The sequence below is a fragment of the Tyto alba genome, unplaced genomic scaffold, assembly GCF_018691265.1.
Source record: "Tyto alba isolate M040663 unplaced genomic scaffold, T.alba_DEE_v4.0 Super-Scaffold_14, whole genome shotgun sequence".
Classification (NCBI taxonomy): Eukaryota; Metazoa; Chordata; class Aves; order Strigiformes; family Tytonidae; genus Tyto; species Tyto alba.
The window spans coordinates 30,163,198-30,188,939 of record NW_024881276.1 but is presented as its reverse complement, the minus strand read 5'-3'; the positions used below and the strand labels follow the sequence as shown (position 1 = coordinate 30,188,939).

General features: G+C 39.5%; 2 protein-coding genes across 14 annotated transcripts in view; both read right to left on the bottom strand.

Annotated features, from left to right (window-relative positions):
* The window catches only part of SYNJ1 (synaptojanin 1), a 69,014-nt gene extending 64,586 nt beyond the window's left edge, over positions 1 to 4,428 (bottom strand). For 4 of the 10 annotated variants that reach the window (XM_042788869.1, XM_042788870.1, XM_042788871.1 and 1 more), the window contains exons 1-2: positions 2,142 to 4,428; positions 807 to 952 (exon numbers count right to left, since the gene is read on the bottom strand). In XM_042788869.1, coding sequence (XP_042644803.1) covers positions 807 to 930 — 124 coding nt within the window. In that variant the 5' untranslated portion in view covers positions 931 to 952; positions 2,142 to 4,428. The remainder of the gene's footprint in view (positions 1 to 806; positions 953 to 2,141) is intronic. The other 6 variants (XM_042788866.1, XM_042788867.1, XM_042788872.1 and 3 more) reach the window with 3 other exon arrangements.
* A 5,758-nt stretch (positions 4,429 to 10,186) lies between these two features.
* Positions 10,187 to 25,742, bottom strand: part of PAXBP1 (PAX3 and PAX7 binding protein 1) — a 29,084-nt gene continuing 13,528 nt past the window's right edge. For 2 of the 4 annotated variants that reach the window (XM_042788322.1, XM_033011237.2), the window contains exons 8-18: positions 25,611 to 25,734; positions 23,228 to 23,327; positions 22,668 to 22,783; positions 20,231 to 20,430; positions 18,105 to 18,249; positions 17,825 to 17,946; positions 16,403 to 16,479; positions 16,075 to 16,141; positions 14,325 to 14,471; positions 13,772 to 13,926; positions 10,187 to 11,642 (exon numbers count right to left, since the gene is read on the bottom strand). In XM_042788322.1, coding sequence (XP_042644256.1) covers positions 11,525 to 11,642; positions 13,772 to 13,926; positions 14,325 to 14,471; positions 16,075 to 16,141; positions 16,403 to 16,479; positions 17,825 to 17,946; positions 18,105 to 18,249; positions 20,231 to 20,430; positions 22,668 to 22,783; positions 23,228 to 23,327; positions 25,611 to 25,734 — 1,371 coding nt within the window. In that variant the 3' untranslated portion in view covers positions 10,187 to 11,524. Of the gene's footprint in view, positions 11,643 to 13,771; positions 13,927 to 14,324; positions 14,472 to 16,074; positions 16,142 to 16,398; positions 16,480 to 17,824; positions 17,947 to 18,104; positions 18,250 to 20,230; positions 20,431 to 22,667; positions 22,784 to 23,227; positions 23,328 to 25,610; positions 25,735 to 25,742 lie in introns of those variants that run through there. The other 2 variants (XR_006164908.1, XM_042788323.1) reach the window with 2 other exon arrangements.

Sequence of the window (25,742 nt, the reverse complement as noted above, 5' to 3'; positions counted from 1 at the left end):
TGAAAGCCTTCTATAAAAGAGTCAAAAACAAGCTTAGAAACACTATGCAACCAGGTGCTGACTTTCTGAAGAATACAATCCAAACAACATTTTACGTTTTAAAACCCTATGTATAGGCTCCATGGATCTCTTCTGCACTTATTCTAGTGGCCGCCTTCAACTATGAGTTTAAAAAAAAAAAAAAAAAGGAAGGAGGGGCCCAAAAGAATTTAAGGGAAACAATTAATGCATTTATCACTGAAAACATGTAAAAATAACTTTGCAATGCAAGACACCTTGCTCCAAATATTACTCGTTTTATTACATGACAAATCAATACAGAGTCTCAAGGCAGGTGAAAATACAGGGACAAAATAAAGCTAAAAATCAAAAAGCCAACAAAAATCATGACACAAAATAAGATGAAAAACAAATTAAGATGATATACCATTTCAAAATATAGAAATTTTTATTATTAAATACAGCATTGAGAATTAGCTTTTCAATGAGTTATCATGTATTCAAAAGGAGAAGGTTGTTCAGAACCAAAGAAATAAGTAGATGTTGTTGGAAGCTCTTAGAAGAAGATTTAGTATACATGAAAATCTACATGCATGATGAAACATAATGAAATGTGTAAAATTTTCTCTCAACAGATGAAGATATGAAAACATCTTTTTTTTCCCCTCTCATTTAAATCAGAAGCCTCTCCATTACCAAATAACAAAACAGAATAGTTGCTTCTTTATATTCCATAAATAAACAGCTTACACAATGTCAAGCCTGCCAACTTTGTACACTGTAGTTATCAAAACATATCAACTTACAGAGGACAGCCACAGCTCCAGATTCAAACATGAGACATTCTTCTCTGTTTCTGGTTTCCACTATCACACTGAATGGAAGCGGATCCAGCTTGTGATAGACACGGTATCCTTTACTGAAAGCCATTTTGCCTTTACCAGAGGCAGTCCTGTCCAACGCAAGATGATGTTAGTGAAACCTTCTTGTGCTTCCAAATACATTCTGCAAAGCAGGTCTGACTTGCATCCCTTCCTAGGGATTTACATATTTAACAAAAACAAATAATGAAAAAAAGACCTGCTCCCCCTTTCTACCTCATGAGACTTATTTTACCTCATGTTCCAAAACGAATAGAGGGACTATCTAAAGACAACATAACAATGTTCCAAAACCACAATTACCCAGAGAAACATCTTTCAAAATAAAGGATTTATTTAAAAGCTTCTCAGAGACAACAAAAATTTCTTTCACAAATAGGATTTCTTCATAGGAAAAAAAAAAATCTCTAGCCACCACAAATATGCAAGAGTGGCATCTATCTTAATCATAAACTAATGCCAAATGCAGAAGACGAGAAGCCTGGGCACACTTCAATTTTTAGATCTATTTTACTGATTCTGACCTTGTGCAAAAGGACAGTATATTTTAAACACTAAAGCTGTTAAGACGTTTTGAAAGATCACACAAAAAACGTTAACCTATTTTGGTTTTATTTTTTTAAACGAAGGCAGGTTTCTGTTTGTATTTAAACCCTCCCTTGCAGCAGCTGACGACTGAAACACTGCGGCATCGTACTCGTGAAACCGCCTGTAAGCCACAAGGTGAGATCTTCCTTTAAAACAGTAAAGGAACCCAAACGATAAGAAACTATAAACAAACACGAGAGTAGCCAAATTTTAAAGGCTTAACCTCAGGAAACATACAGCCAGGGGAGCTTCTTGAAAGCCAGCAGCAGGGCTTCCCGCCCCTCTCCCCTCAGACTCCGTAACCCGCGGGCGTCAGGCCGCCGGCCCGGAACGCGCCGCCCTCCAGCGCTACCCGGGGAGCAGCGGCGCCGGCCCGGCCCGGCCCCGCGCCCGGCCCCCCGCTGCCTTAGCCGGGACACCCAGCCCCCGCGAGTTTCCCACGGCCCGGCCGAGGGGCAGCCCCGGAGCCGGCAGATCCCCGCCCCGCTACCGCCCGGTGCCGCCGGTACCCACGACGCCGACAGAGCCTCCATCTTGTCTGGCGCCAGCGGCGCCCCCGCGGCCCGAGCCCCGCGACGGCGACAGCCGGGCCGGCTGCGCTGCGCACTGACGGGCGCCGGGCACCCCCCGGCTCCCACCCCCGGCCGCAGCCGGTACCGGCGCCCCCCTCACCGGCCGCGCCACCTGCCACCAACGGCCGCCCGCTCCGCTCCGTGCCGCGGGAGCCGGCGGGACCTCACTTCCTCCCCGGCCCCGCCGTCCCTTCCGCATTGCGCCTCCCGCCGCCGGAAAGTCGGTAGAGGGCGTGAGGGGACGGCGGCGGCGGCGGCGGGCGGGGTGGAGAACGGGGGGAAGGAATGGGGGGGCGTGGGGAGGCGCCGTGGGGGAGCGGGGTCGGTGGGAGACGCTGCAGCGGGGACCCGCCTTCCCCGTCAGCAGCAGCCGTGGCGTGGGCTCCGTGAGGCAGGACACGGGGCGCTGGGCAAGCCCAGGGGACAGGGTGGGGTTCAGCCTGAGGAAACCCCGGCCGCTGAGGGGAAAAAAAGGAAGAAGGGAGAGCTCTCAGGAGAAGCTCTCCCTTCGCGTCGTCTTGTGGCGGCGCCGGCTCGCAGGCTTCAGGGTTGAAAAAAACGTGCTGCGGGTGCAGGGTCCAGCCCCGGTTCTTTCTTTATTTACGTACAGGGAGAAGATTCTTAGGGGTCGGGCGGCGAGGGGCGGTGCACGCTGGAAAGCCTCGCAGCGGAAGAGGCGCGACGGGCGCGGAATCCGCCGGTGCCGGCGGTCGCGCAGGGGCTGGGGCCGGGTGGGGGCTCCGAATGGCGGCGAGCGCCCGCCCTCCCCAGGCAGGCTCCCAAAGTTTTAGGGACAGACGGTAGGCATCTCCCTGGAAATTTCCATTCAGCTTGCGCAGGCTGTAAGGGGAGGAGGAGTGCGGACCGCTTCCCGGGAGCTGTGCGGTGTTGCGCTGGTGACGGGCTGCAAGCTGCCGAGGAGGCAGGTTGGGGAGCTGCGTGCTAAAATCAAGAGAGAAGTGGGCCTTGCTGCGCCTCGGGTTATGCTGGCAGTTTGAGTGGAGAGCTGAAATAGAAGAAACAAATGATGAAAAACTGAAAGAGCGAGAAATGAAACCCAAGTAAAGGCAAGTGATGCAAAATGCAATTGCTCACCACCCGCTGACCGATGCCGGAGCAGCGATCAGCCCCCCCGACCAGCTCCCCCCCGTTTATCTCCTGAGCATGAGGGCCTATGGGCTGGCATATCCCTGTGGCTAGTGCGGGTCAGCCGTCCTGGCCGTGCTCCCTCCCAGCCTCTGGGGCATCTCCTCGCTGGCACAGCACGGGAAACTGAAACGTCCTTCACTTGGGTTAAGGCTACTCAGCAATGACTAAAACATCAGTGTGTTATCAGCATCATTCTCACACTAAATCCAAAACGCAGCACTGCACCAGCTACTAGGAGGAAAATTAACTCTGTCCCAACCAAAACCGGGACAGAGGGATAAAAATTAAAAATGGGAAGACTTTATTTGTTTCTTACAAACTTAAAACACAAAATGTTATGTTTTAGATATACTCTCTGAATAGCTCTACTCTATTCTAGTGAAATCATAGATTGTATACATAATCTTCTGATATTTAAATATGGTCTTATCCCACCTATCTACCATACGGTAAGTACCAGTTCAGTGGAGTATGCTGGTGAGAGAGAACACAGAGCAGATATTTGTGATGTAAAATACAGTGTAAATAATCTTAATGTATTTTTAGCTGGCCAGCTTCCTACAGGCATTATGATGACCCCACTGAAAATGTTCTATAGATAAATAAAAGTATGACATTTTAAAAGACTATTTAAAGATAACTTTCATGGGTTTTGAAATTACTAAAGTGCATAATTGCTAACAGCTTATTACAGTTTATGCTATTTCTCACTTGCTCATGGTAAACTCTGACGTTACTGAGCTATCTCTAGCATAGCATCAAAAAGAAACTCATGAAACTTTTTTACTACTGAGAATGTAAAAATAAAAGAATGACAGTGTGTCTGCTGTGGAGGAAAAGCAACTGTGTTCTGGTCTTATCCATGCATAAAGATCACTAACAGGTACAACAATTTAAAGGTTGTTTTACAAGATACACCCAAGGCTAAAATGGTAAGTACTTGTAGCGTAATACAATTGAAGTATCAAGTTTGTTCACATTTTTTCATCAGATAAAATAGATTCATCTGGCACGTGTGGTTGTTTTCTTATGAACACATATATTTTGCCTCAGGATATTTTTTTTTTTTTTTCTGATAGCTAATCATTGTAACACAGTCGAAAATGGACAACTCCATTATTTGCTTAGTGACTTTTTGAAACATCACAGAATGGTTTGGATTGGAATGAACCTCCAAAGATCATGCAGTCCCAACCCCCCTGCCGTGGGCAGGGACACCTTCCACCAGACCAGGCTGCTCCAAGCCCCGTCCAACCTGGCCTTGAACCCTTCCAGGGAGGGGGCAGCCACAGCTTCTCTGGGCAACCTGTGCCAGTGTCTCACCACCCTCACAGTGAAGAATTCCTTACTTACGTTTAATTTAAACCTACCCTCTTTCAGTTTAAAACTGCTGTCCCTTTTCCTGTGACTACAGGCCTGGGTAAAAGGTGTCTCTGAATCTTTCTTACAATCCCCTTTTTTATATTGCAAGGCTGCAATAAGGTCTTCCTGGAACCTTCTCTTCTCCAGGCTGAACAACCCCAACTCTCTCAGCCTTTCTTCGTAGGAGAGGTGTTCCAGCCCTCCCAAATGCGAGGCCCCCATTTTTGTGTCCCTCCTCTGGACCCACTCTAACAGGTCACAGGTCTGTCTTGTGCTGGGGACCCCTGGGTTGGACACAGGACTCCAGGTGGGGTCTCACAGAGTGGAGCAGAGCAGGAGAATCCCCTCCCTCGACCTGCTGGCCATCCGACCTCTTACACAGCCCTGGATACAACTGGTAGCACACATTGCTGGCTCATGTCCAACCTTGCATCCACCAGTATCAGTTTACATCAGCTGAGAATGTAAAAAATGCATTGCTATCCAATAGTGGGAGCTTTGATAAAACTATTAACTTCAGAAAATACTGCTGTTCATAAGTTAATGGAAAATGAGAATAAATATTCGATTCTAACTAATTGCCAATGTAATATACTACATTATATAGCAAAGCTTATTACAAACAAAGTTTGATTTGTTCTTCAATTTTGTGTAATGAAAGAGTTTGGTAATTTTTCCTCACCTGCCAACTGAATTTCAGAATCTCAGCAACCTTAAATATATGGAAATGTTGAGACATACCTCTGTACCTGGAGTGCAGGGGGGTCGGGAATGAAGAAGTGAAGAGCCTGGGATAAAGAGTTGGGGGTGGGGGTGGTAGAGGTTTCATGTTAATTGTCTTTGTTTCTTGGTATCCAAATCTATTTTAATTTGCAGTAAATTAAATTAATTCCCCAAGTCCAGTCTGTTTCCCCCAGTGGTAATTGTCAAGTGATCTCCTTGTCTTTTATCTTGACCCATGAGCTTTTTGGTCCTATTTTCTCACCTTGCCCTGTTGAGGAGGGGAGCGAGAGAGCATCTGTCTGGGCGTCTGGCTGCAGTCCAAGGTCAACCCACCACGACTTCGCTGGGCTTCAGAGCAGAGCCTGTTTTAAACTTCTTTGCTTTCTGAAAGCCAAGTTGGCTCAAGGCATCTCAGCAACCTAGGCAACATCTGCCTTTGGTATCCAAAAGGTGAGGAAGCCCAGGGCCGTGCTGTGCCTGTCACAGGGAAGACAAGTGTCAAGGCAGAATTAGGATGCCTGAAAGGGGAAGAGGAAGGTTTCCGGGCCTGCAGATCCTGCTGCAAAATTGGGAGGAGGAGTGCAAAAAGCAGCAATGGCAAAAACCGGGGAGAGGGCAAGGCTCAGCCTCAGCAGTATCAGCAGCCTCACACACAGCACCCTGCCCCACCTCAGCGGCGCGGCCCAGGGCTGCCGGGCCACACCGCCTCTTTTACCCATTCCACCAAGTGTCCAAACCACCATTTTCTCAGGGACATCTGTTGTGCTGTATATCACTAAACTGGCACATAAACAGCAAATAAATGAAAGTTTTGAAATTATATTTGGTTTGCATATCCTTCCTAGTGCTTATCATAGGCCTTACTCCTGCAAACTCCCACCACTCATTAAGTCTTTAAAGCTGAGTTTGCTCTATCCACCACTTGTTTGGAGATGCCGGTTCTCTGAACTGCCAACTCCTTGAGGTAGTAACCACGTGTGTACATTATAATTTTAGTATCTTTAGTTCGATGACTGTCTTATCCTGATCAGAGCTTTTGGGTAAGATGGCAATATGTAATTTAAAGTGGAGTACAGCGATTTTAATCCACATGTCCCCAGGGTGTGTGATGCCCATAGTCATACAACCTACATCCCACTTAATGTTTTCTGTTAGATAGGTATCACAAAAGTCTTATGACAGTAAATAGACAATACTCAAGAATTCGTATGAAATCTAGGCCATGAAAATTTGGGCTTAATCATGTAAGGAAAATACTAGGCCAAATCTTGGAGATACATCTGTTCTTCACTCCAGGTCTCTGCTCTGTGAAAACATTTAACTATGCACATAAAACACAAAAGTAATGTAACTGAAGTCAATGGGACAGTTCACATATTCGAACAAACGCATATGCTGAAGTGTCTGTTTGAAGCAGAGCCTTAAATTGCAGGCCCTTGTATTATTAAGTTTGTCTACATGCAATTATTTTATCCTCATTTATTTATTTCTGCATATTTAGGGCAAGAGTTTTAGTTACATACAGAAATTAAGTACTCTTGGACAAAAAAATCCTACATTATTTCATTGTGCAGACAGACTAATTTAACAATTGTAAGGCTACTAGAATTTTATGTTTGGAGTACCACATTTAGGGCAAATCCACTCAACTCTGATTCATCCTGTTGGTTGCGCGTGAGTTTCTCAAAAAACCACAGCCATCCTCCCTCCTTGCAGCAATCATTTCTGAAGCCCTCTCAAAGTTGTCTTTTCTGTACACACCACTACTAACTCTTGCAGGAGTGATTCACTTGTGACTTCACAGGTAAAGCCTAATGGTCACATCACAGGTGTTGTTATTTCCTTTTAGAGCACTGATCACAGGACATTTAATTTTCACTGGACAACTAATAAATCTAAGATTACAGGGTTATTACTTTTAAGCACCACCATGCATAGGGGGACAGTTCAGCCTGTTAAAACAAACCTCGCCAAGTCATTCCACCGAAGCTGTATACTACATCAAAACTGCAGGTGCATATCCCCTCCCCCAGTATATATATTCAGGGTTCTTTCTTAAAAAATGCCTTTTTGTAGACTAACTTAGGGAGAACTGAAAGCAGAACTACCAGTTAGTAAACTTTTGCAGAAAATTAGATTTATCTGAAAGGAGGAGGAAGAGGAATCATATGGTTGCCCATATCTGCACAATTTTTCCTCAGACTTCTCCATTACACATTTCAGAATTCATTTTTGTTTTCCTTTATAGTAAAGGACAAGGTTTTCCCTTTGCTGTTGGTGACCTTTAGGGTGAAGGTAATTCTGTAATAACTGTAATCATACATAACTGTATAATAAAAAAATTATAACTGTCATAATTCTGTAATATGTTATCCTGTTCATAAAAATATCACTGATTGACAATTTTACATAAATTTTTTTCTTACATGTTCTACATCTTTCCTTTTCCTAAACAATGCTAACTACTAAAGAGGTTATTAGACTTTCTCGAGTCCCTGTAGAGTTCTGAGCAGAAATAAGATTGCCATGTCACTTAATGTGTTAGTACCACATGGGATTTCATCGTCATCATCCAGGACATCTGCCGCTTAACATGTTATAATTATTTGTTAATTTTGACAGTAGTAAACTGTGGGAGAATAATGTTAAAGCAGTTGTCCTGCGATCATACCTCAAGCAAGCAGCAGTTGTGTAACACTGTTTAAAGATCATTACCTAAAGCAGACCACTTTGCTAATAGCATTTAATTCGCATCAATAAATGAGAGACAGGTGAAGTGGTAGAAGTGCAAGTGGTTATTTGTTTTCACATAAAATTGGGTAACCTTGTTTACATAGTCTTTAAGTACCTATAGAAATCTAAGCATTTATATACAGGAAAGGCGTCGCATTGCCCCAAATGAGAAGTTAGATTACTCATCACCCATAAGTATACTTTGCTGCAAGTTTCTTCATATAACTGCTCTCCAAATGCGACATTGTATGGTGATAGGAAGGCGAAAATCCTCCAGTGTGCCAGGGCTCAGACAGAATAGCCTGGGGGTGCCATTATGGTAGAAGGAGCATGGGCTAAGGGTGATATGAATAGCGGGTCTTCCGCAGCAGTTAATTAGGAAAATGACTACAGGCTAGCTTGGAAAAAGATTCTCTGTAGCTATCATTTATAATGAGGTTACAAGGAAGACATTCTCTTAATTCCCTCCCTTACGGTCCTAGTCAAAAATCCAAATTGGAGCAAAATGCTCTATGTTTAATATGTCTTGAGTTTCGCTGCTCCACTAGTCTGGAGCTCCAGTTGTAGTGTGCACACCTACTGAAACTGCAGTCACGAACCTGCATTTAAGCTTTGTGTGTGTATATATATATATATATATATATATATAAAATTAGAAGAAAAGCAAAATTGGAGATGACAGCCGATAGCTTGAACCTATAGTTTTTGTCTTCCCTGAACTACATCCAGGGAGTGTGGGAATGACTTATTTACAAGTATACTCCCCAGGGAGGCAGTAGAGTTTGAATAAACATGATTTCCAAAACAAATCCAGATACTATGTTTTGTTAGCCCAACCCAGCACACCACCACCACAGGGAGTCGGGATGGACAGCAGAGCATGGCTGAAGAGGGTATTCAGAGCAGAAAGGTTACTGCTGACCACCTTTTGTGAGCAGGCCACCTTTTTCAACAGAGGCACCTGGCACCAATAGTTGACTCCAACCCTTTTCCTGCACTCTCTAGCTTTATTACCCCCAGTGTCCGAAAAATTTTATAATTGAAAATCCAAACTCTGACACCTCCTGGTCAAATGCTTTCCTTATTTTCCAGTGTTGAAATATTTGAACCTGCCACCTTGTGGCTTCAGCATTAGATGGCAGTCAAAATTCTGGGTGTAGAAAAACTAGTGACAAGTTTTGGCATTTATTAGTCAGTGATTCTGAGCGAATTTGACAGTACACAATGTGCACTTATGTTAATATATTCAGGACAGACTTCTAAACGTTTACAACTGTTTCAGTAATTTCAGCAGTTGAAGGAATTTCATTGCCTGAAATATCCAAAGAAAGTACTTTTTCATCCCTGCAGTAATACTAGATGTTTACATTAATTTGCAAACAGTAACACTAACTACCAACCTACCTAATTTAGCAGCACAGGTCTTAGAACTGCTTGAGCATATTTTATTCCATCCGCAGAATATACCCACCCCCGTTATAATCACAGGTGTAAGGGTAGCAGCTATTCTGAATACCAGTAGTAGTTTTGTTGTACCGTAAAAGCCTGTGTTAAAGACTTTATCCAAAGCCAGGAATTTAACCTTCACTGAGCTTTATACTGCAGTGGCTAGACTAGAAAGATTAGCCAAACTAGACTGCAAAAGGTGTGTGAACTATGCATCCTCACCCCGGAGACCCTGGGACTAGAAGGCAGGCATGCAGTACAATGCAGAAAAGTCTCTCTACAGTATTGTTCCTCCTCATAAAAATACATCTCATTTAGCATATTTTTGATTGCTCCTTCCCTTCTTCGTCCCTGAACCACACTACAAGTTCCATGAATAAATCAATCAAGTATAAATAGTCTTTTAGAAACAGTGGTAGCATGGATTATTTGTATCCTCTTCAGTCTAACAAAATACTAAAAATCAGTAAAATTTTAAGCACAGGAAAGGTCAAATCTGTTACCATTAAATCACGTAACTACCAGCACAATAATATTTCAAAATATCTTAACTACTTTTTATGTAGGTGTATGAATTCCAGTGTTTATCCTATTGCTTTTTCAGAGTAAAGACACTTTTGTTCACTCCAAAAATCCACCTTCTTTCTGACATATTGAAACAGCCAGCACACGTATCATTTCCTTTACTACCTTCCTAAAGAAATAAAGCTTACCAAGTTGCACTGCAACAGCTCCTTGACAGACGAGTTTATTGAAACAATTTTTAAAAGCAGGTATTTCTGAACATATTCCAATCCCAACAGTTCAGAAAAACAATTGTTCGGTGTCCAAATGAAATGTGCATGTTACAAATAGTACATTTTTAATATACTCATTTATAGCACATGACATGAGCATAAAATACAATGATTCCTATGTTATTCAGTATGCCAATTTATTGCTACAGTTCCCCAAAAAAGTAGGGCACACCTGGAAATAGCTCTTAATCCAAGGCTATTACAGCTGTTCCCATGCCTTGGACCCCAAGATCAAGTCACTAGTGTTCCAATGTAAATCACCAGATTTTTAAAGTGTTTTCTTTATAATTTACATTTAAATTAAATGCTTTTTTTTTGGCAAGACTGTTCTTAGACAGTATTTAGGGGGAAGTGTAACAATATTTACCAAAATACAAATACTTCAAATCATAGGATATCAATTTTTCTTCACCTCCATTTTGTTTGACATCTTTAGCCATACCAATCAGAAGAAACAGGTTCCATGTATGAAGTTACAATAAAAAACAAAACAAAACAAAAACCTTAACACAAACAGTGAAATAACCACCGTGCACAAGGAACAAGGGCCCAGAGTTCATGGGTAAACTACTATTCCTACAAAATGAAAGGTGTTTGGGGCTTAGGGAGTGCTGTCATGTATACTTGCGCAAGAATCGTAAGTTCTCACTGTATACCTGTATTAAAAAAAAAAAAAATAAGCATTGATTTGGGTTTTCCTTTCTGCTTTGTTTCTAAGAACAGCCTTAAGAGTTCCATATTCCAAATACTGCTTTTTAAAGGACTTTAGCTCAAATAATTTTCATATATTTGAATGTTTTGCCAGCCCTTTTGAACAATACTATGATCATTTTATTGTCAAAATTATTATTTTTTAGCAAATGAAAAGCTTATTCCAACAGTACAAGATCCCTATATCCAGTGTGAAAGCAACATGGTGGTATAAATATATGCATACATTGTATTACACATAATATATTATACACATTCCAGTTAACCATGGAACAATTAACAGGAGTAGATGACTACTAATCATGGGTACAAAGTATTTTTGTAAACAAGATTTTGAGAAACTTTCAGGAAAATCTGATTTCTGGAAAGATGACAATCTTGGGATTCCATTTTTGTTTTCAAATAAGTCTTTTTTTTTTTTTTTTTTTAAGGATGCTGTATATAAGAATGCACTTTGTATTAAAACAAAGATCAATACTTTACAGTTTAAGAAACTTTACATATGTACATAAATTACACATCAGGAATGGTTTTAAAGCTCAAAATGAGTTGTCTGAAAAGTCTATTTTCCTTCTATTAAAATCTTTAACTCTTTTACGTTGTGATCATTTGCAACTGTCACAGCATGATCCAGTGCTCGGATACTTGCTAGAAGTTTTATGATCTGCTTTATGTGCTCCCTAAAAAAGGGGAAGGAAAAGTCAATACAGGAATTAAACAATCATGTACAAGTATTAGTCTTTCAACACTATTAATCCATACAGCAAATTACTTTCAGATAAACTTCAAATCTCCACCTGCCTACCCTGATATTAGTTTCAGCTTTGTAGAGAAATTGAAAAATTTATTTTGGGAGTAGGAATTAATCATACAACATGCTTTAATACTAGATGCAGTATCATCTCAGGGGAAGTCTTGGATTACTTATGGTACTGTGCAATGAGTCACAGCTCTTGGTAACTAATGTTTAAGCTAAAAAAAAAAAAAAAGATATCAAGGCATCAACTATGCTTTAACGCATGCCTTAAAAAGGTAGGAAGCTTGCCACCAATGAACTGCATTACAATTTGAGTCAATTCAGGAATCTTAAAATGAACAAACTGCTAGGAGGACTGTACATCTTTGGCTGTCAAGAACAATTTTGTTATCGTGCTAGAAGAATGGATGTGAAATTTAGACCAGTCTCACAAAAAATACTAGAAGTTTAAAATTAATCTTAAAAATGAACCTAACTGATCTGTGAAAAAGCATCCAGCATTTGTAAAACTAGCACCAGACATAAAGATACACTTCACTCTTGGCAGAAATTAATGCATTTTTGTTTCAAACAACTGTACTAGGTTTCATATGAAGAGACATGACATTCTTCTGTTATAAAAACTAGTATTTTTGTTGCAGACTTATTTTATCTGCTTAATGGGGGCAATGGCAACAGATTTTGTTAAATGTTGGTAAAAATCAAGAGGACAGAAGATAGAAATTAAATTAGAACTCACTGTGAAAAAAAGGATAAACTGGATGTTTCTCTTCCAATACAAAGCTTTACCAAGTTATCATTTCAGCTAGTAAAGAAAGTTCTTTCAAATTTAGAAACAGGCTACCAAAAGGAGAAAAAGTTTAATATCTGCTGGATTCTCTCTCAACTCCTTCATTTCAGTTCCAGTATCGTGCTAGGCTAGGCATTTTGATTTCAGAAAGGAAACAGTAACAAGTCTACTTTGAATTTGAATCCTGGGGCAATTTAAACTGTTATGTGACACTACTATTATACTTTGGACACAAACTTCTGAGGCATAACCTGGGAGTGGACAGAAAATTGTTTGAGCACAACCCAGTGTGGGTGTGCTCAGTGTTCTCTGAAAATTAGATGATTCATACACCACAGCCAAAAGTGACTCAAGACAGAAAAATGTCTAATAACCAACATAGCAACTGGAAAAAAAATTAATACCAGAAAAAACCCCAACATCTTAATCAAGATTTTTCTGATACAGTTTAAGGGAAATTTCTGTCTCTATGTTTCAGTTCCAAGCATCAGATCAAAAAGGGAGAAGGAGCTAATCCCCTAGAGAGCCTCAATAATTGAAGAGTAACTCAACAATGGCTCAAGCAAGTTCAGCTATCAAGAATGACTAATGTAGGTAGCAAGGGGGCTCGTCTTTCCAAGTTTCGTATTTGCTGGAACAACAGAACTATTGACCTTGAAACCGTTCCTTCTCAGGCAGCAGCACAGGAATAAACGATCTTCCAGCCTTGTTATATTCCTGCATATCAGTGCAGCAATTTAAGTTTATCATTGCCTAAAATGATACACCCATAGCATTTCAGGTTACTTGGCCAGCAGTAACATTTATGCATCTAATCTGAACTTTTAATTATGCTGGTTATTAGATACAAGTAAAATGACTCTCTGATCTAGGGGAAAACAGGTTCATCTAGTTGGTTGTGTAAATAAAGTCAGAACTTTATACAAAAGCACAGTTTGTAATTTAGAAGCCACTATGCAGGAATTGGCAACAGGCTCACAAGGTGGAACAATCCAAAGCCAGTAGCTACAAAATTTGCCAGAATCAGTGACACTAAGCAGTAGTGTAAAATAGATTATGAATATTTAAAGGTCTCCAGCAGTTGCTGTTTTCTGATACCTTCAAAATCGCCCTATTTACCACACCATAACATTTTAAAAGTTTGAATTCAAAGAGGTTTAAAAGACATGCAGCAGTATGGAAATATTTACCCATGTTTGCATGCATCAGCAAAATAACACAAAGCACAAGAACTGCAACTACATTAACTCAAAGTAAGTTACCTCGCATTTCTTTTCTCTACATCAGAGCAACCGATGCTGTTTCTATAAATTGTATCAGCCAGATGAACAAGGTATCTACAAAAGTTTTCTAGTTGAGAAATAGTCTTGTCTCCTTTTAGATTAGTGAACCACTGTTTAGGAAAGCAAGCAATTACCTAGACATAACAGGAAAAAGAAAGTTAAACACAACATAAGAAAATTTTAAAAGCTATCTAACATGATTTGTGAAGACTGCCAGGTAAGATTGCAGTCACAAGGCCCAAGCGAGTGTAACAGTGAGAAACCCACCAAACAAACAAACAAAAAATTCCTAAATTCAACCAATAAAACACTGAAACCTACACCACACCTAGACTATCTGCAGGTATGAGACAGAGCAGGTTCTTTCTTTATTTTGTGTGTTTAAAAAAAAAAATATTAATTTTCACTGACATTAGAACTTTGAGATATCAAAGCCAAGACTCATAGGTAACCTCAAGTTTTAACTACACTTTTCCTTCATTTGAAATTTGTGAATTACAAGTGATTTTAAACATTGCTTGATTTTACTTACACTTTGAGCTTTCTTAATGCTGTCCTCTCCACACTCAGAGTTTTGAAAAGCCATAAGAATATATCTGTTTAGCAGACCATCTATTGACAGTTCCTGGAGGGTTTTGTTCGAAAGGATTCCATACCATTGGAGAAAGTTTCCTAACAACTGCAAATACAACACAAGGAAAATAAGTATTTAAAAACGTACTGAAACCAAGAAGTTGATCAAACACTACAGAGCCTCTTCAAAAGAAATGGCATGGTCAAAGTAAGCAGTGGAAATCTGCCTTCCGTTGGCTTCAAAACTGTTCAGAATCCATAAAGTACCAGTCTAGAGTGTTATGAATTCTCATACAACCACCACCACTACCACCTCAACTTTGCTCATGTTCTGCACAAGAAATCAGAAAAAAAGAATTAAAAGTTTTAAGCCATCTGGTCTCAAAATCCAATGTCAGTGTCAAGCCAAGTGAGGTCTAGCATATGCCGTATGGGGGCAAATTCACAGCCCCCTTGTCAATGAAATCCCCAGCTATGTTGCCAGCATACCCTTATTTCCACGGCACGGTGACACAAGAGACACAGGAGAAGTGTCATGGGGGAGTGCTGGCTAAGCCAACCATAAAGCTGTTGTTCCCCACTGGCGTGGGGCCTGTGGAGAATTGCTGCCAGCCTCGTAGAAATGAAGGCAGCCAGCAGTTTACTGTTGAGGCAGATCATCAGGAAACAGTAAACAAGCACTTGCCTCCCAGCTTCTATTTCTGCTCATCTGTGATGCTATAACTGACTTGCTAGAGCAAGAGAGCTGTGTTTTTAATGCTTCCCTAAAATAAAACAGGGGTAACAGCATGTGCACCTCTAAACTGCCCAGGTTCCTACAGACACTGCCAGAAGCAGGCAATTTCACTCTTAAAAAGAGACACAAGCCCTAAATAAGCAATCAGTTTAACTCTTAAAAACAGCATTTTAATAAATGAGCTTTGTGCATTTTTTTCCTCTAGGCAGCATTTAAGAAGTTTATTTTTATTTCAAAGTGAAAGAATTCTGTGCCAAGTATTTTAAATTAATTAACCTATTCAGAATACAGTCTCCCTCACTGCTGCAATTTAAACAGAAAATTCCAGATAAGAGTTCTGTTTGCATGATCTCAGAGATCAGCACTTCAATCAACATGGGTCTTGTATTTTACTTTCCTGTTTAGCTGGGGAGTTACTTTTCTTCACAGCCTTTTACTGGAAATAAACTACAACAGTCATAGCTTCTTACAGACCGTTGCAAACTCTATACTGCACATTCCACACAGAGACTTTTTCTTTCACACTCTATCATTTCAATAACTAAAATTACAAATGCGCTTATACCTTACAAATAGCAGTAAGCTTTCCAAAAGGGGCTAAGTTATTTTCATGGAGTTTCTCAGACTATATATATAAAGAAAAAAACCCCAACAACCCACAAACCAAGCTCTCTCATTCCCACATAAGTGAAATAAAAGCAGCATATTTTATTCTGACAAGCACAACAACATTGAAAAAACTGTGTTGAGTATGCTAAGAAAACCCACAACATACAAGTTAAAATGACAGTGCTTTCACTTGGCAATCTTTTGAAGAGGGCACAGTGCATTATCAAAGACTAAGAATCCTAATTTACAGTTCTTTCAAATAAAGTTAAAGCAATTTCCATCTACCGTTTTCCACAAATTTGAAGAGGATTTTATTGCTACACTGTCTAGACCAAAGATTTACCAGATGTATTTACTGACTTACCTTAACAGAGGACCAAAACTGACGTTGGAAAAACAAATATGGACCAGAGTTCTTGTTTTCTAAGATGCTGGAAAGTAAGAGATTTCTTTAATGAGCAACCAAGACCACTTCTGTCTGGAGTTTGCTGGTTTCCTCCTTCCCACACAGTGCATTTCTATACATATTCCCTTCTATCCTGCTTGTCTTTGCTAAGTCCTCAGAGCATGGTAACGAAAGATCTCCTGTATCCAGCCAGTGAACCATACTGGGAAAAAACCCCTGTTAACTACAGACAGAAGACACCGACTTGCTAATAAAGGTCTAACACCATAGTTGAAAGCAAACTTACTTTTTTGGGTATAAGGGCATGAATACATCATCATCTAGTGTTCTCCTCATTCTTAGCAACAATGCCTTTAAAAGCATCTGAAACAGATAAATTTTTTTTAGAAGTGTCCGCAGCACTGCTTAGTAGTTAACCACTCAGAAACTGATTTTCAAAGCCAGAGAGAACATTTGTGACCCTAACCTAACAGTAAAAGGCAAGCCTATAATAATTAACAGAGCTGAAATTTGACGCTTTCAATAAAAACTGAAGGCAATAGAATTACTTTATGGTTAAGCTTGGCCACATAATTAGCTTCTGTGAAGCCAGGGTTTTTGTCATTTTTAACTTTCTGCTAACTTCCCCATACACGTGCACTTTGGCCTATCTCCTACTATTCTAAAGGCAATGCATATATTGCATTAGCTACGGCACCTGACCTCATGACATCAGTTCTTGTATACATAGAAGGTAAAACAATCAAATTTTAAGGCAACGCATTGCAAAAGGTTACAAAGATTAAAAAAAAAAAAAAAAAAAAAAAAAAAAAAAAAGCCTGACTATTTGTAGCTGACCCTTAAGGCAAAACTGCAGACCAACAAGACTCAGTACATTTGGTACCTCTTCAGCATCTATTTCGGGGAGACTTCACTGAGTTTCTCCTCCTAATTTATCACTGCATTTGACCCTCTTGACCTTCTATAACTAGGCTGCAGAGCATCAAATAATTGCAAAATTCTCTTTTTTGCTCCTCACTAGAGCATGCTCTGTTCTCCATAATAGTTATACTGGTTTCAGCTGGGATAGAACTAGATTTTTCTTCTTAGTGGCTAGAATAGTGCTGTGGTTTGGATTCAGTATGGGATTTGGTACAAGAATAATGTTGGTAATACACTGACATTTTTATCTGTTGGTAAGAAATCAAGGACTTTTCAACTTCCCATGTCTTGCTAGTGTGCAGGTGCACAAGAAGCTGGGAGTGAGTATAGCAAGAGCAATGGACCCAAACTGGCCAGTGGAATATTCCACATCATACATCACCACACCTGGTATATAGATGAGGGCTGGCAGGGAAGCTAGCTCCCTTCCAGGTTTGCAAATTTGGGATTCTCTCTCCTCCTGGATCGCTAGCTGAGAATGGGCCGGGCACTGGTCAGCAGGTGGTGAGCAACTGCATTGTGCATCACTCATTTGTATATTCTATTATTATAATCATCATTATTATTATTTTATTTCTTTTCAATTATTTAATTGTTTTTAACTCAACCCATGAGTCTACCTTAACCCCCCCAATGCTCTCCCCACACCCCCAGGGGAGGGGGAAGGGTGTGCGAGTGGCTGTGTGGTGTTTGGCTGCTGGCCAGTTTTACACCATGCCAACAGTGTATTAAAAATACATCCAAATTCCTTAACTTATGCAAGGTATTTAAGAAAAATACAACTTACTTGAGTATTTTTGTTTTCTGCATTCACAACTGAAGGATATCCATCTACTAGTTTCTGTACAATTGCTACCATTCTAGATGTTTGTGTGGTAGAAAAAGGATCCCAGATGTTTTCAGAAATCACTGTAAGAGATTAAAGAATTACTCCACTTTGCAAACATTCAAATACAGGTACTAAGAGAGTCAGACAATAATTTACAAACCAGTAACTTCTGAAAGAACAAACAAGCATCAACATCTACACGCACTCTTTTTCCCTCATTTTCTTTCTAAGACTATACCTGTTAATTTAGGAAGGACAACTCGCTCTACAATGGTAGGCAATAGTGAAATATCAGCATCATCTTTCACTTGCTCCTGTTCTTCACAGCCATAAAACAGCAACGATTCAAACCACAACATAGTCTCAAAATCTCGACACTTGCCCTAATAGAGAAAGAATTGAGGTTAGATTCCTCAACAGAGATTTGAAGTCAACATATTAAAGAAAAAAAAAAGTATTATATATTCAAGTGTGATACATTCACAAAACAGAACAAAACTACTTTAAAACACTCTACCGGGTGTACTAAGCAGACAGGGTAAACAGCAACCGAGCACAACAACAACTCAAAAATTTAGTCCTTTTTGTCTATGTGTCAGGTATTCATCTGCAATGCAAATTAAAAAAAAAAAAAAAAAAAAAAAAAAAAAGGATATAGTGCCTTAAGACCAAACAGTCTCTTAATTTGGTACAAGGATGGGCAAATTACTGCACCTGCTTTGGCTCTCCTACCTCTGAAGCAGTGATTACTACTTCCTTCAGAAACACAAGTTCACTTCAATGAGAATATGTTCTGTCTCTGCCTGGACACTACCAATCATGCCAACACAGGTCAGATTAGAGTATATGGACAACCCAACCCAACCAAAACCTGAGAGAGGATGAGGAGCAAGTTCAATTTTCCATAAATCAGCCAAATGAACCAACTGACTCTACAACCACACAATCACTAGATCTAAAGGAAGTGAAAATAGTGGAAGTAAGACTGCTTTTTTTTTTGGCAGCTGTTGCCCTACAGATTTTAACTTCCAATTACACCTGAGCCAAATAAAAGCCCACAGATTAGAGGTAAAAGTAGAAAGTATAGTTCATTCGTGCTGCATTACAAAATTATGCTTTCTGGATTAAAAACCTCTTTTTATGAATACCTTGTAATTTTTCTAATTTAAAATGCTTAACAAGACCAAGAGTAGTGAATATTATTATTATATTTGAGAATTCTGTATGATGTCTTCAACTAAGGGAAAATGTATAAAAACAGTTTTAAATTTAATGAGGATGGACACCTTTCACAGATTTTTCCCCTTGTTTATTCAAATTAAATACTCAGAATGTTCTCTGAAGACGACTCATGTTTCCCTTCCTCTGCAATCAGAACAGAGGCAACAGAAGATACCCTTTTAAAAATATTCTCTTAGTAGTTAAGAAAAAAACACTTCTGAAGAAAGGAGATTCAGTCATTTGTGAGATAATGCTGACACATCTGCAGATGGTGCTGTAGATGAGCTAAATTTTGAAAGGGCAGAAGACAATCTGCCTTATTAGCCTAGTTTCCCAAGAAGGAAAAAAAAAAAAAAAAAAGAGCTTATGCAATTGCACTCACTCTGCTTTGACCTACTCCCATTTCCCAGAAAAAGCTAACATAGCATAAAAAAGTAAGTTCCTACCAGTACTGTGAAAATAAGCACCTGACTGCAGCAGAAACACCTTACAAGAGCTTTCACTGGTAGGAAGAACAGGGTGAGTCAAAAGCTACCCAAAACTGTCTGTCCTGATGGCTACTCACGTCAGCACACTTACGCAAGCTGGACAATGAACATGTGCCAGAGATAGTACAAAAGCAACAATGCTGTCCTGCTTTCCTCCTGTTCCCCACCAAATAACTGGGCAACAAGTACTAGGGGGAAGACTTGGAAACTGCCAGGCAGAGTTCTTCTGCAGGGTACGAAGGTATAGGTGACAAAGATGGATGTATAACATTAGAGACATGGGTTATAAGTCAACAGGCCTCTTGGTTCCACTTCTGAAGAAACAACACCTCAACAATCACAATTTTCTCTTAAGTATTTTTAAACCTAAATGTATTATTTAAGAAGCTGTTTGGCTTTATGGTTTATACCACTCACTGAGAAGGTACTGGCATCTTCCAAATTGAATTATGGCCTGCTGGGAACACTGAGGACAACAGTCCAGAAACAGCCCAGAAAAGCTTCACCCCAAGAAAGGTGCCCATTTTAAATTTCATGCCTAGAACATGCATTTACAAGAAGCATACATCAAAAGTGCAATTTACTTTGCTCTGCAGAAGTATGAAAGAACCACTATATAGAAGCTAATGCAGAAGTTGCTTGCAGAGGACCTTACCTCCAAAGGAGTCCAGATAAGCAGCTGAAGTCTGATTAAAGGGTTAAATAACTTTGGTAAACAGAGGCCAATATAAGCATCCTTATAAGAAGCAAAGTACTTTGAGCGCCAAGCTTCAAACTGTGACTTAATACAATCAATTGAATAAAAGCTTTCCAAAACATCTTCGAAAACTTTGCTGGATTCTTTCAGTATACGATCTGGTGGGGGAGGAGAAAGAGTAATTAAAAGTTCTGTTACTTCTGCCTCAAATATACAAAGCAATAAAAACATAAGCATATTGGAGTACTCTCCAATATACTGTTTTATCACAGGTCTTGCTTTAAACATTTCATACAATGATTTTCAGTTACCAGACACTGGACTGCTGATGTATTGGGCTGTATTTAGTGTGGATCTAACTTCAAAGCTGGCCTTGCTCTGCATGGGAGTTTGGAACATCTGATCTCCAGGTCCCTTTCAACCCAAATTATTCTACAACTTCATTCATCCAAGATACAAGTATAAATACCAGAGGGTATCTCAGATAAGCCCACTGAACTGGCACTTCAGACAGAGTGGGTCCTAGCAGATATCATGCTAAACTGCTGAACATAACATGACTGTTAGTACTGGGCAGCCATTGCAATCTCTTAGCATCTTCCTTCCATTTTTTTGTATTTCCTGTACCAGTATATTATGCAGCCAAGACTTTTTCTCTATATATTATTTTTCCTTCATCTTGTCTACTTCCCAGGGTTAGTTTCATTTTAATCAGCCATTTTTGCTGCAGCCACAGTTCTAAATGTACAGTTACAGCAGTAACCTGTACACAGATAGCACAACTCATGCTCACAGCAGGCAGAGACAGGGCTGAAGGAACATGAGATTGTGTCACGTAAACACACTTTTCACACAGGCATCAAGAAGAGGCTACAGATGAAGTTAGCAGGTCCAGTGTGCTTTCCTCTGTTCCATATAGCTCACTGCTGATACTGGACTAACATGAGAGCTATGAATGATTAAAAAAAAAAAAGCTTTAGAAATACTATGCTTACTCAGAAATTGCTGAAACTCCTACAAAAGGCTTTTTTACACAAATAAGTGCCAAGTTACAAAGAGCAATTCAGCCACACTGAATTTTTAATCTAGATCATTTAACTTAGCAAAGTTAATTATAGCACTTAACAACCCTAAACAGTTACTGTGTTTATCAAATAGCTCTCCCTGCATCCACAATTTTGGTAAGTCAGCCAGCAACTGAAGGTGTGGAAACTGCACTTCTGAAGGATCCAACTGCTAGACAGATCATCCTTAAAAACTGCTCTTTAAATTCGTTCATATTTTGGGTCTCCACAACCACCTACAGCAATGACTTTGGCATTTTTATTACACTCTCTGTGGGAAGTGACTTGTTTACTTTAAGCCTATCCTATCACTTCATTGCAGGCCTCCTATCTCTCATACTGTGAAAAGTCAACATCGTTCTCCTAGCTGAGGAGTCTAAAACTGTTTAATCCCTCCTCACATACAACATAAGCAATTCTATATATGTGATCCTTGATGTTCCCCTTCTTCACATTTCTTCTAATGTGATTAAATTATCTTTAATCAGAGAGAATGACAATTGTACTCAGGTTCAAAATGAGAAATTAACAGGATGACTACAGTGATGTTCTACTTCCACCGCTACTGGTTTCACAGTAACCACTAGAATTGTTTGCCTTCTAACTGCTGCTGTAAAAGATGACTGTTCCATCAAACTACACATACATCCCCAAATCTCAGGTTTCTTGCAGTTCTCGCAGTGCTTTAGAGGCATTGGCTTAACTTACAACCCCATTTATTGCGTAATAATGGTTACTTTGAGCAACCCATCATAAAACTGCAGATGAATTTCAAATCAAGTCAGTACCACAAAATCTTTCTGCAATGTTTGCATTCAACATTGTTTTCTGTCATCTGCAAAGTGTGCCAGGCTGTAACAAAAGTTTACAGAACTTCTGTCATTGCATTTCTAGATGCTTATGCAAAACTCCAGAAAATACTTCCTATCAAGTAATAAAAGGTTTCTAAAGCACTGAGGTTTTCAGAATTTCACATGTAAAATAAACAGATATTTGACAAATGATAAACCATGTTACAAATCAGAAGGAAAATTTAGTATCCACTGAAGGGACAGAAGCTTACTGCTTGCCAGCAAAAGAACGTTTGAATTAAGTAAGAAATCTCACTAAGGATGGGGTATTTAGTTAGCTGCAAACTGTACAATAGGTTGGCTAAAGAGACTGTTTTGGTCACATTGATGATCCAGCATGGAACAGGTCCTAAACTTTCTCCAAAATATGGTGAAATATAAGGACAGGGTGGAATTTGGATCAATTTTTCTTTTTTTTTTTTTTTTTTCATGCCAAACTTTCTGTATTTTGTTACATAAAGCTTTTGTAGCTTTTCTAACCTCGCTCCATGTTGAAGTTTGTAATATCTGTTGAAGTTTCCTCATCATCGCTGGAAAGGCCTTCAAGGTGATCTGCCATCTTACCAGTTTGCTCTCTTCCTTGTCTACGACGAGCTCTGAAAAGGATCAGCAGTATGAACCAACTATTACCTTTCCCACCCCATACAATGAACAGACCTGGCTAAGCTTGTCGTGACTTAATGCAGGAAATCCAGGCTGAGAAAAACTTTCACTATGTTGTTCCCTCAAACATTCTACTACAGTGCTGCCTCAAGCAATGCAAAGAAGAGAAACCAGCAGAGACCATATAGATATGGAATGGGGTTACTATGCTTTCTTTTAGTATTGTTAAATCAGTATCATGTAACAGTGCCTTGTTTTGTACACTGGCATGATAAACTGGGATATATAAGAATACCCCTGACCAGCATACCAGCTTATGTTTTCTTCCCTTTGTAGGAAAGAAGCAAACACTGCTACTTATGTTAGTATGTCACCCAGGACAAAAGTATTCTGCAAGGAGGAAAAGACCCAATGAACAAGAAATCTCAGTACTCTACCTTCTAGCCTCTCTTTCTGCAGTCCGACGCTTTACTTGTTCTTGATAGATCACTCTGTCTCGTCCGAAAGATTCAAGATTTGGTGCCATCAGTGCTTTATCTGTAAAATTACATCGATGAAAATTAAAATGCTCATCTATGATGATAAAAATGTGTTGTAGGCAGTTTCATAAGAGCCTTTTACCTACTTTACACTAAGTGTAATTTGAAGTAGAGAGTCGAAGTTTTCCAAAAGATGCACCCAGAAGTCTGAATTTCCAAGTGTAGAGGTTAAAAGAGGAAGTAGTGAAGTTTGGAAAAATCTCCACTTAAATGTCAAATAGTTTTCACCATACTTCCCTCTTGTCCCTCTCACAACAGTGCCCAACTATATAAAAGTCAACAGTTGTAATAGGAATTGCATAAATTGACTGTTCCAAGACAAAAAGTGCTCCTTATGTGAACATGTTCACCATGTGTCTTTTGAAAAGAAAAATGAACAAAAAGAAAGGCAGAGAAGAGTGACTGAAGCAGGAATATATGGTATTTCAGAGTTCTAGTCATAATGTTTTCTAAGTTTATATGCTTTAGATTTCCTAAAGTTTAAAACACATCAAAACCTACAGGAGAATAAATCATCTTCCCTTCTCTTTTTAAGCTGTGATTCATTGTATATGTTCCTCGTTATAGAAAACAACACAGCTAACCAGTGAAGCTGATCAGCAACCAGAAAGCAGACTCAAGACTGTTTTCCAGTTCATCCTTTTCAGCTAAATTTTTAAAAGTGGACTGAATGTTAGCCAGTGCTCAAGTCCATCCTCTATAATATAAACATCAAATTTTAAAAAACCTACCCAAATTTCAGGAGTAAATTTACATGTTTAACTAAATCTATTCACAAATCCATCATTAAAAATATTAATGATGCTCTATGTCAGTATTCCAATTCTATATCAAAACCACTAAGATCCTTCACATACAGATGAAGCCATCAACTGTCCAATTTTTTTAAATGTTATTCAAAGCTGAGCTACTTGTCTTTACACAGAAGTAAAGCAAAATTTGGCAGATAAACTTAAATTCAATTCTAGCCCTTCAGTGTTCTGACACTGTATGATGAAAAGCAGATCATCTATGTCCGCAACACACATCAAATCAAAAGCTGGTGCCAATTCCTAGTTTCTGCGATAATTTGAGGAACAGAGCTGAACTATTTCTAGACACAGTAAAATTCATTCTCAAGACTCCCAGATACTAAATATGATCTCTCTTTAAAACCCAGCCTTGACAGTGACAACTATTCCCAACCTACCATTAAACTCCAGCCTGAATTAATCCATTCTAAGCTTCTTTTAGAAAATATGTTTCTAGTACGTTAGGTTTCTAATTCTCACAACAGTATTTTCATGGTAAGACTGCAAGGCCTGCCTGTGATGCCTGGGGCTCAAATAAAGTCCTAAAGGGAAAACGTATGCCAACTCTGACACCCTAATGCTTTATTATCAGCCTCAGCAAGTTCTACCTAATGGTATTAACAAAATTTCACCTCTGGATTCATTGTGACAGAATAGGAAATGTCTTTTATTACAGGATTTTAGGTCAGCAATAGGACAGACAAAGCCATTTTTAAAAATGGGAAGCTCTCCAAAGCAGAAGACAACTACTATTAATATGGTATTTTACCCATTATTTAACATGCTGAATAAAACCTCCACCAAGGAACGTGTATTTCTATCCAAGTTAACATTTATACTTTGTATAGAGTTTTACATACTGAAGAGTAATCACCACAAGAAAACTCAGTGAGAATCCCCCATCCACACACTCACAGTAAGCAGGTATTTTAACTGGCTGATTTTAAGCTGTATTACATATAGGGTCTCTCTATATTAGTCTGACTTTTTAACAATGGCACCAGTCTCTTGCAGTTCTTAGCTTTACCAATTAAGTGTCTGAAATGAAATACTTATGCTGTCTACAAAATAGAGCATTAGACAGAAGCCAACTCTAGTTCAGTGCTTCATGGCTTTGTTCAGTTAACTGTAGATGTTACAGGAAATGTATAGATTCAAGTAGGTTAAAAACCAAAGCAAAACAAAACAGAAGTCCCGATATAAGAGGAAAATCGGAAGTCACAGGCTACCACTGCCACCATGCATACATTTTCAGTGCTAAGAAAGAGAAAATATAGTTAAGAGCAACAGAAAGGAGAGTTGAAGTCAGAGTGGCTTTGAGTTTAAAATAAAACCAATTAGAGAACTTTTATCTAAACTTGCTTCTACCTATCTCAAGAGTAAGGATAAACTTTAACACAGTCATACTTTAAACATTTACATTTAAATTAAGCCATACTAAGTAAACAAGGTTGTTTAATGAATAATAAAAACCTTCAAGATGGACTGACTTGAATGGCTTGAAAACTCCGAAGATTCATCTTTAATATCATCTTGTCGTCTTTGGACAAGGCGGGAAGCTCGCTGTTTGTACAGCTGGTGCATTGCAGACTCAAGTTCGTTAATCAGAGGCACCTGTAAAA